Raw genomic sequence first — 14660 nt, forward strand, 5'->3', positions numbered from 1 at the left:
ATTAAACAAGCTACAGAGTTCAGATATTCCTCTGTTGGACACCCATTACTGGTTATTCCAACACCCAAAAAAAGAAGCAAGCATGGATTTCTCCAAATGAATTGAAGGATTTATTCTTTTCTTTTTTGCTAAACCTTGGAGAATATATAAATAGTTATTTGGTAAATTGACGGAGTATTAGCAATTCAAGTGGTAGAAGAAATAAACAATCATTGTATAAAGTTCCAGAAACACTTTATTTAAAAATGGAGTTTAAATGCATAACAAAATAACATAATAAATGTAACAAAAATAAATAAGGAGAATAATGTATTCATACAAAATAAAAATAACATAGTAAAAGGCCAAATGCTTATCAATGAACAAAACTGTGTAAACACTTGAACAATAATGTAAGTAGATTCTAATACTTTCCTAAACAACTCCTTACCTTCTACTTTCATGTGGATATAATCAGTACCCAAAGAGGGAATAATGGTGATTATGCTGTTTGACTTTTTAAAAAATGGATTGACCCTGTTTTAATGTTTTGTTTATTCCTTAAATGCATTTTTATCTTTCCATTCATGTTCGTTAAAACTTTTTTTTCAGTCTTCCTTTATTAGAGAGAATGGGGAATTTAGCTTTAAAAGAAGAAAATTCATTTATCTTTTTCCTTTTTTTAATTAAAAAAAATGAGATCCATTATACAACAGACTTTTGTTTTTACATCTCTATAAAAGATTTTTTTCATCTTTATTAACTCGTCCATCAGTACAGGATTTTAAAAATCCTATAAAGTTTTGAAATATACAGAATTAGTCTGTTTCTTAAAGAAATACAGCACAAGATTATGCTGAAATATTAAAGACCATTTCATAAAAGTTGCAGTTTTAACCTTTACAGACTGATGGGATCAAGGGAAAAATTCTGGTCTACTAATAATATTTAACTGAATTAAGATTCACCCAAATTATAGTGTTCTGGAAACACACAGATAATTACTTTCTTATTAAACTTATCCAAGTGTGAACTTACGGGAAAGAAAAAACAAGTCTATAGAAGATAATTTTCATAGGCTTCCTATTAAGTAGCAGAGGCCCAAAGCCTGTGTCATTGTCATCTTCCAGAGTCCTTATAAATGTAAAAGACTGAGACAGGAATTACTATTGGGTCCTATAGGGAAACACACAAGCAATTTATTGCTTGGGAGTGAAACTATCAACTAATCTTATACCTACTGGTTCTCCGAGCCTCCTAAAAGAGAAAATTTTAACCTCATGATCATTTCAAGGGAAATCTTTTTCAACTGTCACATATAAACTTGGTAACACAGGACCAATATACATGTTCTTTAAAAATATACTCCACCTAAACTATCTGTCTAGTTTAATCTTTCTAGCTATCATCTGACCTAAAATGAGACAAAATCTTATTACCATTAAAAAAAAAAAAAAAAAAAAAACTGAAGAAAGTGCCAAATTGATCTTCTCAAAAGTGGAGCAAAACACTGTGGGGTTAAAACAAATACAGTTTTAGCAATCTCCTATGTACAAAAAAAGACGATTAGTCCTTATTGATATATAGATATGCCCACCTACCACTCCCAGCAAATCTTAGTGCAAACATAATAGTTAATCTCCATAAACCCCAAGACAATTTACGTAGCAACGAAGTTTATAAATCACATATATGCTGGAAAACTTCAGGACACAAGAATGAATGTTTTGAAAGTCTATTTTACTGTGAAGAGTAATGTGTCATTGTGTCCAATGGTAATGAATACTAATATAAATCCTATTATTAAGAAGCAAATATAACTGTTTAACAAATCTGTACAGATGACGAGGAAGTCCATTTCAGGGAGCAGCTTGGCACAGGAGACATGGGGTTTCAGAAATGTTGGGTATTTAGTTTGCTTGTAGGTCACAGCATGGCTTAAAAAACAAAACAAAACAAAACAAAACAAAAAACGAAGATCTATGAAGGGAAAGGATGCAATTATAGAATTCAATTTGATAATCATAAAACGACAAAAGGAGAAACTGTCACATTAGCTTTTTCCTATATGTGCATCAAATGGTTATCTAAATGTCTTGAGAGGATTAATATGATACCACATTATATATAAAAAACAAATAAATAAAATTAAGAAGACAGGGAGAACAAAATGGTAGTTGACCAAGCTGTCTTGTTTTATATAAGTCAACACTATGCTCCTTCCAATAATCCTAGTCATTTCACAGGTAATTATTTTTTAACAATCAAGAGAAAGTCATTCTTGTACTGTAACATCTTCCTCTTCCCCATCAGGGTTGAACCTATTGAAATGTATACTGAAATCAGCTTCAGATTCGGCATTCTCAAACTCAGCTGAGACTGAGACAGCAGCAGGATGAAGAACCCTAGCTTCTGGTTGGCAAAGTGTTGGTGTCTGACCGGGGCTGCTGTGGTTATTCACAGGACTGGACTTCTGTTTTGGCGGAGATGGCAAGACAGCACTGGGAAATCCCATGTTATTCAGAGCCTCCAAAGTTCCATCTGGGTCAATCATAGCATTGATTGCTGAGAGAAAGAAAAAAACAAAGGATTTGGGGGAAAAAAATATAATTCTAGATGCAGTTACATTTGGCTATGAACATTACTTATGATTTGGATAATATTTCAACCATTGGTGCTTATGTGATCTTAAATTTGGCTAAACTTCCAATACTGTATTTAAAACCACATTCTCAATAATTATGTGACTGACCTACAGTAATGATTATACAAACCTGAATGCTTTTCCTGGTTGCTTGCGTAGGCTCACTTATGGGCATTTCAGAACCTGTTAAAGACTGGGATTTGGAGATGTGAAATTCAGGACAGACCTTTTTGAAATTTGCTTTCATTAATGTGAGAGGATCGTGGAAATACTGGTTATGATTTAAATAAATACTCCTAGCCCTACTTATCCCTCAGATAACTGTTGCTAAGACGGGGTTCAGAGTAACCTAAAGGCTGGGGAGGCCAGAATGCTATCAGCATATTTTGAAAGCTACCACAGCATATTGCTGCTCACCCTGTGAGAGTGCTAGGATATCCACCATGTGCAAGTGAACATGTATCACTAACCATAAGGGTCCCCTCATAGCTTAGGTACTAATACCGCATGGCAGCCCAAGAAGCCAGACAGACTTTGTTATCTCCCTGGGAGGGGGGCAGTTAAAGACCAGCTTTCAATCCAAAAGATCCTTTGCAGGATGAGGAAAGTTCTTAGGCAGTGATTTTCAACTTGGCATGGATAGGGTGGGAAGTTGAGAAAAGAGAACACCACAGATATAAGAATCATTTAGGAGATCCTTTTAAAAGGACACTCGTGTTCTACTAGCTGACAATCATTGTGTTAGCAAGCCACTTTTAGTCATGGGAGTATATCAGAACCCTCAGGTGTGTTGGGACTGAATGAAAATTAGGAATCACATAGGTAGGATCCACAAATTATGCCTATTATCACTAAAAATTGAGGAGAATTAGTAGGTGACTATAGAACCTTCTTGTTGTGCCACTAGGGACTTTTCTAGGTCAAGACATGCATAGCCACTCATGCATGATCTAGATCTAACACAAACCAAAACAATGTCCCTGGCAAAATTTAGGAGGCAGACGTCTCTTTCATTCTCTTCTCTCCTAACTTTTCTGGTCCCTATGGCCAATATGGAGCCCTGATGGCTCAGTGGTTAAGAGTTTGGCTGCTAATCAAAAGGCTGGCAATCTGAATCCACAAGCCACTTCTTGGAAACTCTATGCGGCAGTTCTACTCTGTCCTATAGCGTCGCTATGAGTCAGAATCCACTTGACAGCAACGGTGGTTTTTTTTTTAATGGCCAATATGCACTCATTTCTTGTGGTCCATCCAAAGCAATTATGCTTTGTATTAGAGTATAAGTTTGAGATTATACCCCAAATATAATTTAAGATTTTTCAAATCAAATAAATAATGTTAATTGCCAACATTAAACTAAGACATATTAACAACATGTATGTGTTTTTACAAGTCGAGACACCAGGCTGGATAAAATAAAATTTTCAACTGCATACACACAATTAAATTCATTATTTTATTTATATTTATATATATATTATAATAGAATATAGAAAATTGTGAATTCATTTATAACATTTAGCCTATTGTCAAATCTAAGTACTAAAACACGCCCGCCCCAACTTTAACTTTACAATCTTTTTAATTCTTTATACTGGGTTGTAAAACTTCCTTTTGATGAGTAATTTGGATATGCAGAACTCGATATTTCTATCTACATGTCATTACACTTAATCAAATGATATCTTAATAAGAATATTTTAAGAAATACCACTTAGAATACACTTATCCTAAATTGTTAGCTCTTTATACTTAATTCAGAAACAAATTTACCTTGTAGCTGCTTTTCAACTCTTTTTAGTTCTTGTAAGATAGAAGAAATCTCCTGCAGGGAAATCAATGACAAAAACTAGCTTACTTTAACTAAAACATTCTTATTTGACAAGCAATGAATCTTGCTCTCATTTTATTTGTGACACTTAACATTATCTACATGGTACTACATTAGTACCAATGTGAAAAAATGATTATGATATGCAGTCAATAAGATTCAAATTTTAAAATCTTTAATGTTGAAATAAAATAATTTTTTCAATGAAATAATGTTAGTGGGTGATAAAAAGTTCAAGATAATTTACTACTGTATGAGCAAAGATTTTGTAAAATCTCTTTAACAATGTTATGAAAGCACCTAAGGATTTTCTTCCGAAAAAAATGTATACACTGCAACCTCAATACGTGGATGACTCTGAGCAATGCAGATTTATTCAAATATTTGAAGACGAGACAAGCATTCCAATAAGTAAATGGAAACAAGTCACATCAACTGAATATCTGAGTTTGGCTCTTATTTCTTTTTTTTCTGTTTGTTTATTGCTGTAGTTTAAGTGAAAGTTTACATTTCAAGTTAGTCTCTTATACAAATATTTATCCATATATTGTTATGTGACCCTAATTGCTCTCCCTATACTGTCACAGCACACTCCTCCTTTCTACCCCTGATTTCCCATGTCCATTCAACAAGCTCCTAACTCTCTCTGCTTTCTCATCTCACCTCCGGACAGAAGCTGCCCGTCAGTCTCATGTATCTACTTGAGCTAAGAAGCACACTCTTCATGAGTATCATTTTATGTCCCACAGTCCAGTCTGAGTTTGGCTCTTATTTCAAAACTGCATATTTATAATGTATAATTATGTATAAGAACAAGAATGTATAATAGTGAGAAACACAAAAGGTTCCTCCTTTAATCTCTCCAACTTTGAAGCAATCAATATTTTAAAGCCCTGTGAGAGAGCTGAAGGCATAAAATTTCCCAAATTTGTAAACTTGTCTCTTCTTTTATAAATGTAAATAAAAAAAAAAAACAGTTCAAAAACAGGCATGCTATCTTTTCCTTAAAACAAAACTCTGCTATTAAAATGTTTTAATATTCAAGAAAAATTACCATACCATGCTTGAAGTTTTCACAATAGGGACTTCACTTTCAGTTCTTAACTTGCTTTCTATTTCTTCCCAATTCCGATCTTTGTCTTTAAATAATATTCTATAAATAAATAAAGCATGTTACTTTTCATATTTTAAAAGCCTATCACACATCTTTGTAATTTTAATACCAAAAACACATCTCTTTTAGAAGCTACACAAAGGAAAAAAACAACAAAACTCAACCACTGCATTAACTGAGAATACTGAGTCAGTATTAACAATCAAGTCATGCATGTGAGAGATCTATATTAAAAAAGAAATGGAATGATTAATACATGTGTAAACCCTTTACTATTTATCTCATTCTTTATTGAAAAATAAAAATAAAACGAATGTAGATGACAATAACCCAAAAACCAAACCCACTGCCATCAAGTCAATTCTGACTCATAGCAACCTCATAGGACAGAATAGAACTGCCCCATAACATTTCCAAGGAGCTGCTTGTGGATTCAAACTGCCAACCTTTTGGTTGGCAGCTGAGCTCTTAACTACTGTGCCACCAGGGTTCCGCAGACGATGATATCACCCTAAAATTTTTTCTAGTATTTTTAATTAATACTGTAACCACCACTTACAATGAAAATACAATTTTGTTCAGATACATGCATTACAAACATAAGACGAAATTAAGATGTAAACAGGTTGAATCAGTTATGACAACTGTTTGCTATATCTTACATAGGAAAAAAAAAGCATCTTATTGGCTGAATAAAATGTGAACATTATTTAAAGGTTAAAAATTGGAATAGTTACTGTGCTTTTCTTTAAAAACTTTAATTCGTTAAAGTACATTTGTTAACAGTAATCTATCAGGAGTTAAGATGCTATCCTTTTGATAAAAGCAATTGTCAATAAAGATAATTATCCTTATGTTAGAAACTAAATTCAAATATAAAATAAAGAAGTACCACAAAATTTCCATTTGTTTTTCAAATGTGGTATACTTTTCTCCCTAGTATTTTAGAATTTCTGAGACATGATTTAACAACTTCAGATGTAAATTCTAGTCACTTTTTAGACTTCTTTTAAATGTCTTTGCTGAGTCTGGAAATCTAGTTTAATGGCCTTATATAAACACCAGTACTGTAAAACATTAAGAAAATAAATTATTACTACTGGAAGCTGGTTAGTATTTAAGTTGTTGTTGTTGCTGTTAGGTGCCATCGAGTCAGTTTCAACTCATAGCGACCCTGTGTACAACAGAACGAAACACTGCCCAGTCCTGCACCATTCTCACTATCATTGCTATGCTTGAGCCTATTGTTGCAGCCACTGTGTCAATCCATCTCGTTGAGGGTCTTCCTCTTTTTTCGCTCTCTACTTTACCAAGTATAACGTCCTTCTCCAACGACTAGTCAGTCCCTTCTGGTAACATGTCCAAAATATGTGAGAAGAAGTCTCGAATTCTTGCCTCTAAGGAGCATTCTGGCTGTACTTCTCCTAAGACAAATTTGTTCATTCTTTTGGCAGTCCATGGTATATTCAGTATTCTTCACCAACAACATAATTCAAAGGCATCAATAGTATTTTAAGTAGTAAACTAAATTAACATTTTTATTTGTATTTATTCAAAGGTCAATATGCCAGATTCACCTTATTTAAAAACATGAAATTCATGAAGAACCAATCAAGTCTGGAACAGGTAATACTGGCTCTAGAATCTGGTATAAGAATATTCTTCTGACCTACTATTAAATTTTCTAAATTGAAAACATCCTTGCCAGCCATCTTTCTAAGCGCTGCTATGCTGTGATATTAAAAACCAGTTGCCTTCAAATTGGTTCTGACTCACAGTGACCCCAAGTGTATCAGAGTAGAACTGGGCTCCAGAGGGTTTTCACAGTGGCTGATTTTTCAGAAATAGATAGCCAAGGCCTCTCTTCTGAGGTGCCTCTGGGTAGACCCAAATCTACAACCTTTTGGTTAGCAGTCAAGCATGTTAATCGTTTCCACCACCCAAGAACTCCACTATGATATTAAGACAAAAGTAAATTATGATGTGAATTTGGAGAACTTATTTCTATATAAGATTATTTAATCAATGCTTATTTAGTCCTTCAGTAATTTATTTATTCCTTTAGTTAATAATCCTTCCATAATGTCCCAGTTTTAGAATATAATTCTAATGGAATTAATTTCAAAATGATAACCATTAACCTTCAACTACACATTGACTTCTTGAGCTGAATCTGAGGCATAACGCCTGGTATTAACAGCAGGCAGGTGATTCGGTCCTACAGGCTTTTTAATTCAACTGTAATAACTAATTAGTTATCATTAATTCTTTTTCCCCAATAAGTTTCAGTTGGGCTTTACCCCAGAGAATAATGGACTACATCTGTCTCTGGCCACATGCTATATGCTCAACCAGGTAGATGGGCTGTCATAGTAAAGGAGGGCTCTCATAGTTGTGAAAGAAGATGAGATTAGCAAACTTGGGAGAGACATGGTCACTAAAGGAACATATATACAATACCTCACTTAAGATGGTGTTAGAGTATTAATTACTTAATCACTGAGCACGATTAAAATGAAAACAATGGACTCATTTATAAGCCCAATCAGACTTTATTATGCTAAAATGAATAGACAATTTAATGCCGAAAAAATATTCTACCTGACTATACATTTTCACACACTTAATGCATCGAGTTATTTATAAATAATATATACTATTTCCCTAAAAGCAATTAAAAACTTAAAATGTACATAATTAACACAAAATGTAAATATTCAAGTGAAAAAATGAAAATAAGACAAATCAGATGCAAACAGCAGAAACAGCTAACTTTAACACAGTTGATTGGCTCAAATCAATGAGCTAGAATGTAAATTTCATGACAGCAGAGATACTTGTTTTGTTCCATGTCTAATTAAACCATGCCTAGCATGTGCTTTATAACTATTTGTTAATGAATGAATATTTAAGTATTATTCTGTGGAAAATTTTTACTTAAAACTCAGATGGACAGGTGAGAATTGATAAAGGTAATTATAATTAAAACACAATGGATGGCAATATAATGGCAGTCATAAAATAGCTTTTGAAACTATTTATATGTTTTCATAATCCTTAGGAAAAGCCAAGCATGCAATTGCTTTTCATTATTAAGGCAATATATGCCTCATATTCCAAACAAATTTGGAGAGAGTGTCTATATACTTCACAGATACTTTTTTGAAAAAGTAAATATATTATTAAGTGAAAGGACCAAAGTGCAAAACAGTAAATATATTATGGTCCCATTTGTAAAAACCTTTGAGAAATGAACCTGGATAGCAGAAATATATATTATACACACATGTCCATGTATTATGTTCATTAAAAAATTAAATTTAAAAATAAACAGAAAAAAGGACAAGACAGTGCAGACTACATTTCTTTTTAACATAATAAATTTTAGAGTATTTTTCTAGAAGGTAATAAAGTGAACAGAGGATTTGGTACATTTTTAAGATATGGGTTCAAGAAGGCTCAATCCATTACTTAACATGCCAAGTAAAGTTTAGCTCCACAGGTCAACCTTCTAAATTTGACTGGAAGATAAAGCAAACTTCTTTTATAGTAGCTTAAAACATTTTTAAAATGGTTGTTCTCTAAGAATATATTAAACAGAGTTTTATAAAAAGATCTTTTTGAAATCATTTTGAAAATAATTACCTTAATTACTTTTCTTAAACTAGATGATCAGCCTTATAATACAATAAAAATAGTGTTCAATGTGTTTTTACTGTTTACTGGTACTGATCAAACACTGATGAAATGTATTATTTTAACACATAAGGAATATAAAATTATATTTGTATGGAATGTTACAATTCACAAAGCATGTTCAGACATGGTTTCATTGTATTTAAAATTTTTAATTACAGGAATTAGAAGTAAATTAAGTTACTAAAAAAAAAAAAAAAAAAAACCATTGCCGTTGAGTCGATTCCAACTCATAGTGACCCTATAGGGCAGAGTAGTACTGCCCCATAGAGTTTCCAAGGAGCGCTTGGTGGATTTGAACTGCTGACCGTTTGGTTAGCAGTCGTAGCTCTTAACCACTGCATCACCAGGGTTTCCAAATTAAGTTATAGCATCAATGAATTTCTGAAATATTTTTATGTAAAGTCTTTAAGTTTATGTTTTAAATTATTAATAAATTTAAAGTAATAGTACTTGATCTTTAAGGCTAATCTTTTCCAAGGTAAACACATTCATTCTAAAAGTGGAAAATTTAATTTTGAGAAAAAGCAATAAAAAGCAAAGAGGGGTAATATTTAGTTTTAAAAACATATAGATTATGTATATATATACACACACACATATACACTTAGTAAAAATATTAAAAAATTCTCATTATATGCATATACACATATACGTTATATAGTAGAGACATAAAAAAATTTCTCATTATATATACACACACACGTATATAGTAAAAATATAAAAATTTCTCATTATATATATACATACACACATATATGTATGTATGTGTGTGTGTGTGTATATATATATATATATATATATAAAATGAGAAATTACTTCCTCCCTTCACAACAACCCTATAGGGTACACAGTGAAAGTATACTTATTCCTGTATAAGATGTTGAAATTGGGGCTCAGAGACAACAGGTAGCTTGTTCAAGGTCACACAGTAAGTGGTAGAGGTGAAACACACCCTCAAGTCTGGTCCACAATTCTCTACACTTCTTTAGATCCTCTTTTCCTCCATCGCCTTCACTCCCCAAAAATTCATTAATATAGGTGTCAAAGATTGAATTATGTCCCCCCCAACATGTATCAGTTTGGCTGGGCCATGATTCCCAGTATTGTGTGACTGTCCACCACTTTGTCATCTGATGTGATTTTCCTATGTGTTGTAAATCCCACCTCTATGATGTTAATGAGGCAGGACTCAATCTACAAGATGAGGTTGTGTCTTGACGCAATCTCTTTTGAGATATAAAAGACAGAAGTAAGCAGAGAGACAGGGGGACCTCATACCACCAAGAAAGCAGCACCAGGAACAGAGCGCATCCTTTGGACCTGGGGTCTTTGCATCTGAGAAGCTTCTTGACAAGGGGAAGATTGAGGACAAGGACCTTCCTCCAGAGACGAGAGAGAGAGGAAGCCTTCCCCTGGAGCTGACACTCTAAATTTGGACTTTTAGCCTGCTTTACTGTGAGGAAATAAATTTCTCTTTGTTAAAGCCATCCACCTGTGGTATTTCTGTTACAGCAGCATTAGATAACTAAAACAGAATTTCTGTATAAGATAATGAAATTGGGGCTCAGAGACAACAGGTAGCTTGTTCAAGGTCACAGAGTAAGTGGTAGAGGTGAAACACACCCTCAAGTCTTCTGCCCATTAGTCTGGTCCACTATTCTCTACACTTCATTAGATCCTCTTTTCTTCCACAACTTCACTCCCCAAAAGTTCATTAATACAGTCCTTACCTTCTCCAGCCCCCTTTTTAATGACTCTTTTCTAGCAATTGTCAAGCCATAAACAAACAAAGGTATTTCTTCATCCATTCATTTCAACAAATATTTATGGAGTACATAATTCATAGCAGGGCACTCAGTAACATAAAATTCAGTACTACATAGTCCCTATTCACAAGAATTCAGGCTAGCGAAGGGATCAGACACTGGAAAAATTCTTACAATTCAATATAAATACATTAAAAAAAAAGAACAAAAAAAAAACACCACTGCTGTCAAGTCGATTCCGACTCATAGCAACCCTATAGGACAGACTAGAACTGCCCCATAGGATTTCCAAGGAGTGGCTGGTGGATTTGAACTGCTGACCTCTGGTTAGCAGCCTAGCTCTTACCCACTGTGCCAGCAGGGCTCCAAAATACATAATAAAGGTATTAAAAAACATGGAACTAAAACTGCACCATCCATACTATTTTCATTTTCAAGGGGCTGCTACATAAATTTTCTCTCTTGAGTCTCACAAGAGTTCCCATGTTGTCTCCATTACTGATAAGGAAGATGAAACTAGGGTGAAGTTTGAGGTCTTATAAAAGAAACCCCAGAAGTCTGTTAATTTAAAATATTTACTATTATTTTGTAGAAGAGTAGAAAAGTTTCCAGTTATTGACAAAATTAATTGAAGTGATCACAGCTATTAATTCTTAGTTATAAAAGTCTGATTATGTAGGACGTTTCTCTTTTTGTCATCTTCATGCTGTCTAGTTTATGGTTATGACTTACATCCAAAATGTAAGGAACATGGTAGTAGCAGCAGTTAAGATTCAGTTCCATTAACTTTACTAGTTCCTAACAGCTGTGGTAGCAGGTGTGAAAAGAGTTGAACAGGTGACGGTTAATTATTTAAGTAAAAAGCTTTAAGGAATAGAACAGTACCTGATCTTTCCAGCTGTTTTATCTATAGATTGTCTTATTTTCCTAGAGAACTGAAAGACAGATGATAGCAGCAAATTATCTCCCATGACCTGAAACATCCAAAGAAAAATGTAAGCATTAAAATATTACCACTGTACTGTATAATCACCGAGAGTACTAGTTACAACTCTATAGGGCATTTAGTATTTATATTAATTTTAATAAAAGATAATTGAAGAATAAAATTAGAGTAATATGTAACTAAACTGAGAGAAATAAACATTATTAACCTGGGAGTTTCTTTGTTAATTAACTTGTCAAGTTTCCATATTATTTTGGTAATATTCATTTAAAAAAAATCCATTTTATTTTATCTTCAGTTACTATCATAACCCTGCCTCACATACCTCCAATTCAAATTATCATAATAGGAAAGGTATAGTTTAGAGTACTATATTTTTTATTCACTCTTTCATCAAATAATATGAATACAGAGATTGAGAAGAATGCAATCCTTGTACTCCAGGGCAGAGTCTAGTGGGAGATACACATTTAAAAAGTTTCCTCAAAATGATGTTTTGGTGTGGTGTCGGGGAGGGGTAGTACCACCCCAGTTGAGATTCATGGACTAACCAGGAGTTGGCCAGCTTCTGTAAAGGGCCAGACAGTGAAGATCTTAGGCTTGTAGGCCATATGGTCTGTCACTACTATTCAACTCTCCTGTTACAGCATTAAAGCAGCCATCGGCAACACACAAACAAATGGGCAAGGCTGTATTCCGAGAAAACTTTATTTTCAAAAGCAGCTGGCAAGCTGGATTTGGTTTATGGGCTACAGTTTGCCAATACCTGGGCTTAACCGTGAAAGGCATAACTAGTATACTATGCTAGAAGCAGCACTGAATTTTGGGCTAGATGTGGGTACCTAAATCAACTCTTACATTGTCAGAACTGTGTCCAGACTCTGTAAGAAAATATCAAGAAGATATATCAAATATGAAGAAGATCTCAAGAAGCTATAAAGACCAGTGGGGTAATACATAGGAAATACTATATTTTATAAGAAAGTATGTAAAAAGTAACATGCTAGATTTTGTAACTCATTGTTACAGAGAAGAAATGGAGTCAATGAAAAACAAAGTCAAATCTGTTGCTGTCAAGTCCATTGCGACTCATAGAGACCCTACAGAACAGAGCAGAACTGCTCCATAGTGTTTCCAAGGAGCACCTGGTGGATTCGAACTGCTGACTTTTTGGTGCAACCATAGCTCTTAACCACTAAGCCGCCAGTGTTTCCGCTGGCCTACACTAGGAATAAAACTACTAGGTTATCTGATATGTATAGGTTCAACTTTAGGACATAATGTCAAACTGTTTTCCAAGGTGGCTGTACCAATTTACCCTCCCACCAGCAACATATAAGAGAGCCTATGTAACTACATCTTCACCAACAATTACTATTTTAAGACCTTTTAATTTGTTGCCAATTGAATGGATATAAAATAACCCCATTGTAGTCTTGGAATACCTGACTTTCTCTAAACACAAGAGTTTCAAAGAGGTAAGTAAACTGCCCAAAGTAAGAGTGATTAAAAGTAACGAGCTAGAATTCAAGTCCAGGCCTGTGTAACTCCAAACTTCATACACCTTCACTATAAGATCCTGCACCACTTCCGTAAGTGATAAAAACTTCACCATGATTTGAGAGAACTGAGACAAGCAGACAACATGACTAATTCTAGTGTTACTATGTTAAAAATATTTTTAATATAAAAAATTATTGGCATAGTCTGCAAAAAAAAATATGTCGCATAGCCAGAGACTGTTAAACATATATAAAAAAATGAAGAATGCGAACATAACATTAGTGTCTGTAGCTAGATCTACTTAGTTAAGGAAGAAGATTCTGTGGGCAGATCCCCTTGTTTCAAATCCTGACTCCATCATTTACTAGCTATGTCATACCTTGGGCAAGTAACTTTACCTTTCTTTTCTTTTTTTACTTTAGGTGAAGGTTTACAGAACAAATAGTTTCTCATTACACAGTCAGTATGCATATTGTTTTATGACGTTGGTTAACAACCCCACAACATGTCAGCACTGTCCCTTCTCAACCATGGAGGACCTTTTTTCTGTTTTGGTGAAAATACACATAGCCAGAAATATACCATTTCAAAAATTTCTACATGTACAATTCAGTGATGTTGATTACATTCTTCCAGTTGTGCTGCTATTCTACCCTTTTCCAAATTACTCCATCACCATTATCTTCTACTCACTGCCCCCTAGGCTTCCTATCAAATCTTTTGAGTTGCTGTTGTCAATTTGATCTCACATACGTAATTCCTTTTTTTTTTTTTGTACTATAGATAAGGTTTATAGAACAGAATAGTTTCTCATTAAACAGTACACATATTGTCCTATGACAATGGTTAACAACCCCACGACATGTCAGCACTGTCCTTTCTCAACCTTGGGTTCCCTATCACCAGCGTTCCTGTCCCCTCCTGCCTTCTAGTCGTTGTCCCTGGACTGCTGTGCCTCATTAGTCCTGTTTTGTTTTATGGGGCTGTCCAATCCCCCAGCTGAACGGTGAACCTCAGGAGCAACTTCACCACTGAGCCAAAAGGGTGTCTGGGGGCCACACTCTTGGAGTTTCTCCAGTCTCTGTCAGGCCAGTAAATCTGGTCTTTTTTTTGTGTGTTAGAATTTTGTTCTACATCTTTCTCCAGCTCTGTCCAGGACCCTCTGTTGTGATCCCGGT

At 34.2% G+C, this 14660-nt stretch overlaps 1 protein-coding gene across 12 annotated transcripts in view; it reads right to left on the minus strand.

The window, feature by feature from the left end:
• Nucleotides 1-217: 217 nt before the first annotated feature.
• The window catches only part of CEP170 (centrosomal protein 170), a 134841-nt gene continuing 120398 nt past the window's right edge, over nucleotides 218-14660 (minus strand). For 10 of the 12 annotated variants that reach the window (XM_023730885.1, XM_023730884.1, XM_023730883.1 and 7 more), the window contains 4 exons: nucleotides 11919-12007; nucleotides 5514-5607; nucleotides 4397-4448; nucleotides 218-2544 (listed from right to left, as the gene is read on the minus strand). In XM_023730885.1, the coding sequence (XP_023586653.1) occupies nucleotides 2255-2544; nucleotides 4397-4448; nucleotides 5514-5607; nucleotides 11919-12007 (525 nt within the window). In that variant the 3' untranslated portion in view covers nucleotides 218-2254. Of the gene's footprint in view, nucleotides 2545-2753; nucleotides 2817-4396; nucleotides 4449-5513; nucleotides 5608-11918; nucleotides 12008-14660 lie in introns of those variants that run through there. The other 2 variants (XM_023730886.1, XR_002824016.1) reach the window with 2 other exon arrangements.

Source organism: Trichechus manatus, unplaced genomic scaffold (assembly GCF_000243295.1).
Source record: "Trichechus manatus latirostris isolate Lorelei unplaced genomic scaffold, TriManLat1.0 scaffold00039, whole genome shotgun sequence".
Lineage (NCBI taxonomy): Eukaryota > Metazoa > Chordata > Mammalia > Sirenia > Trichechidae > Trichechus > Trichechus manatus.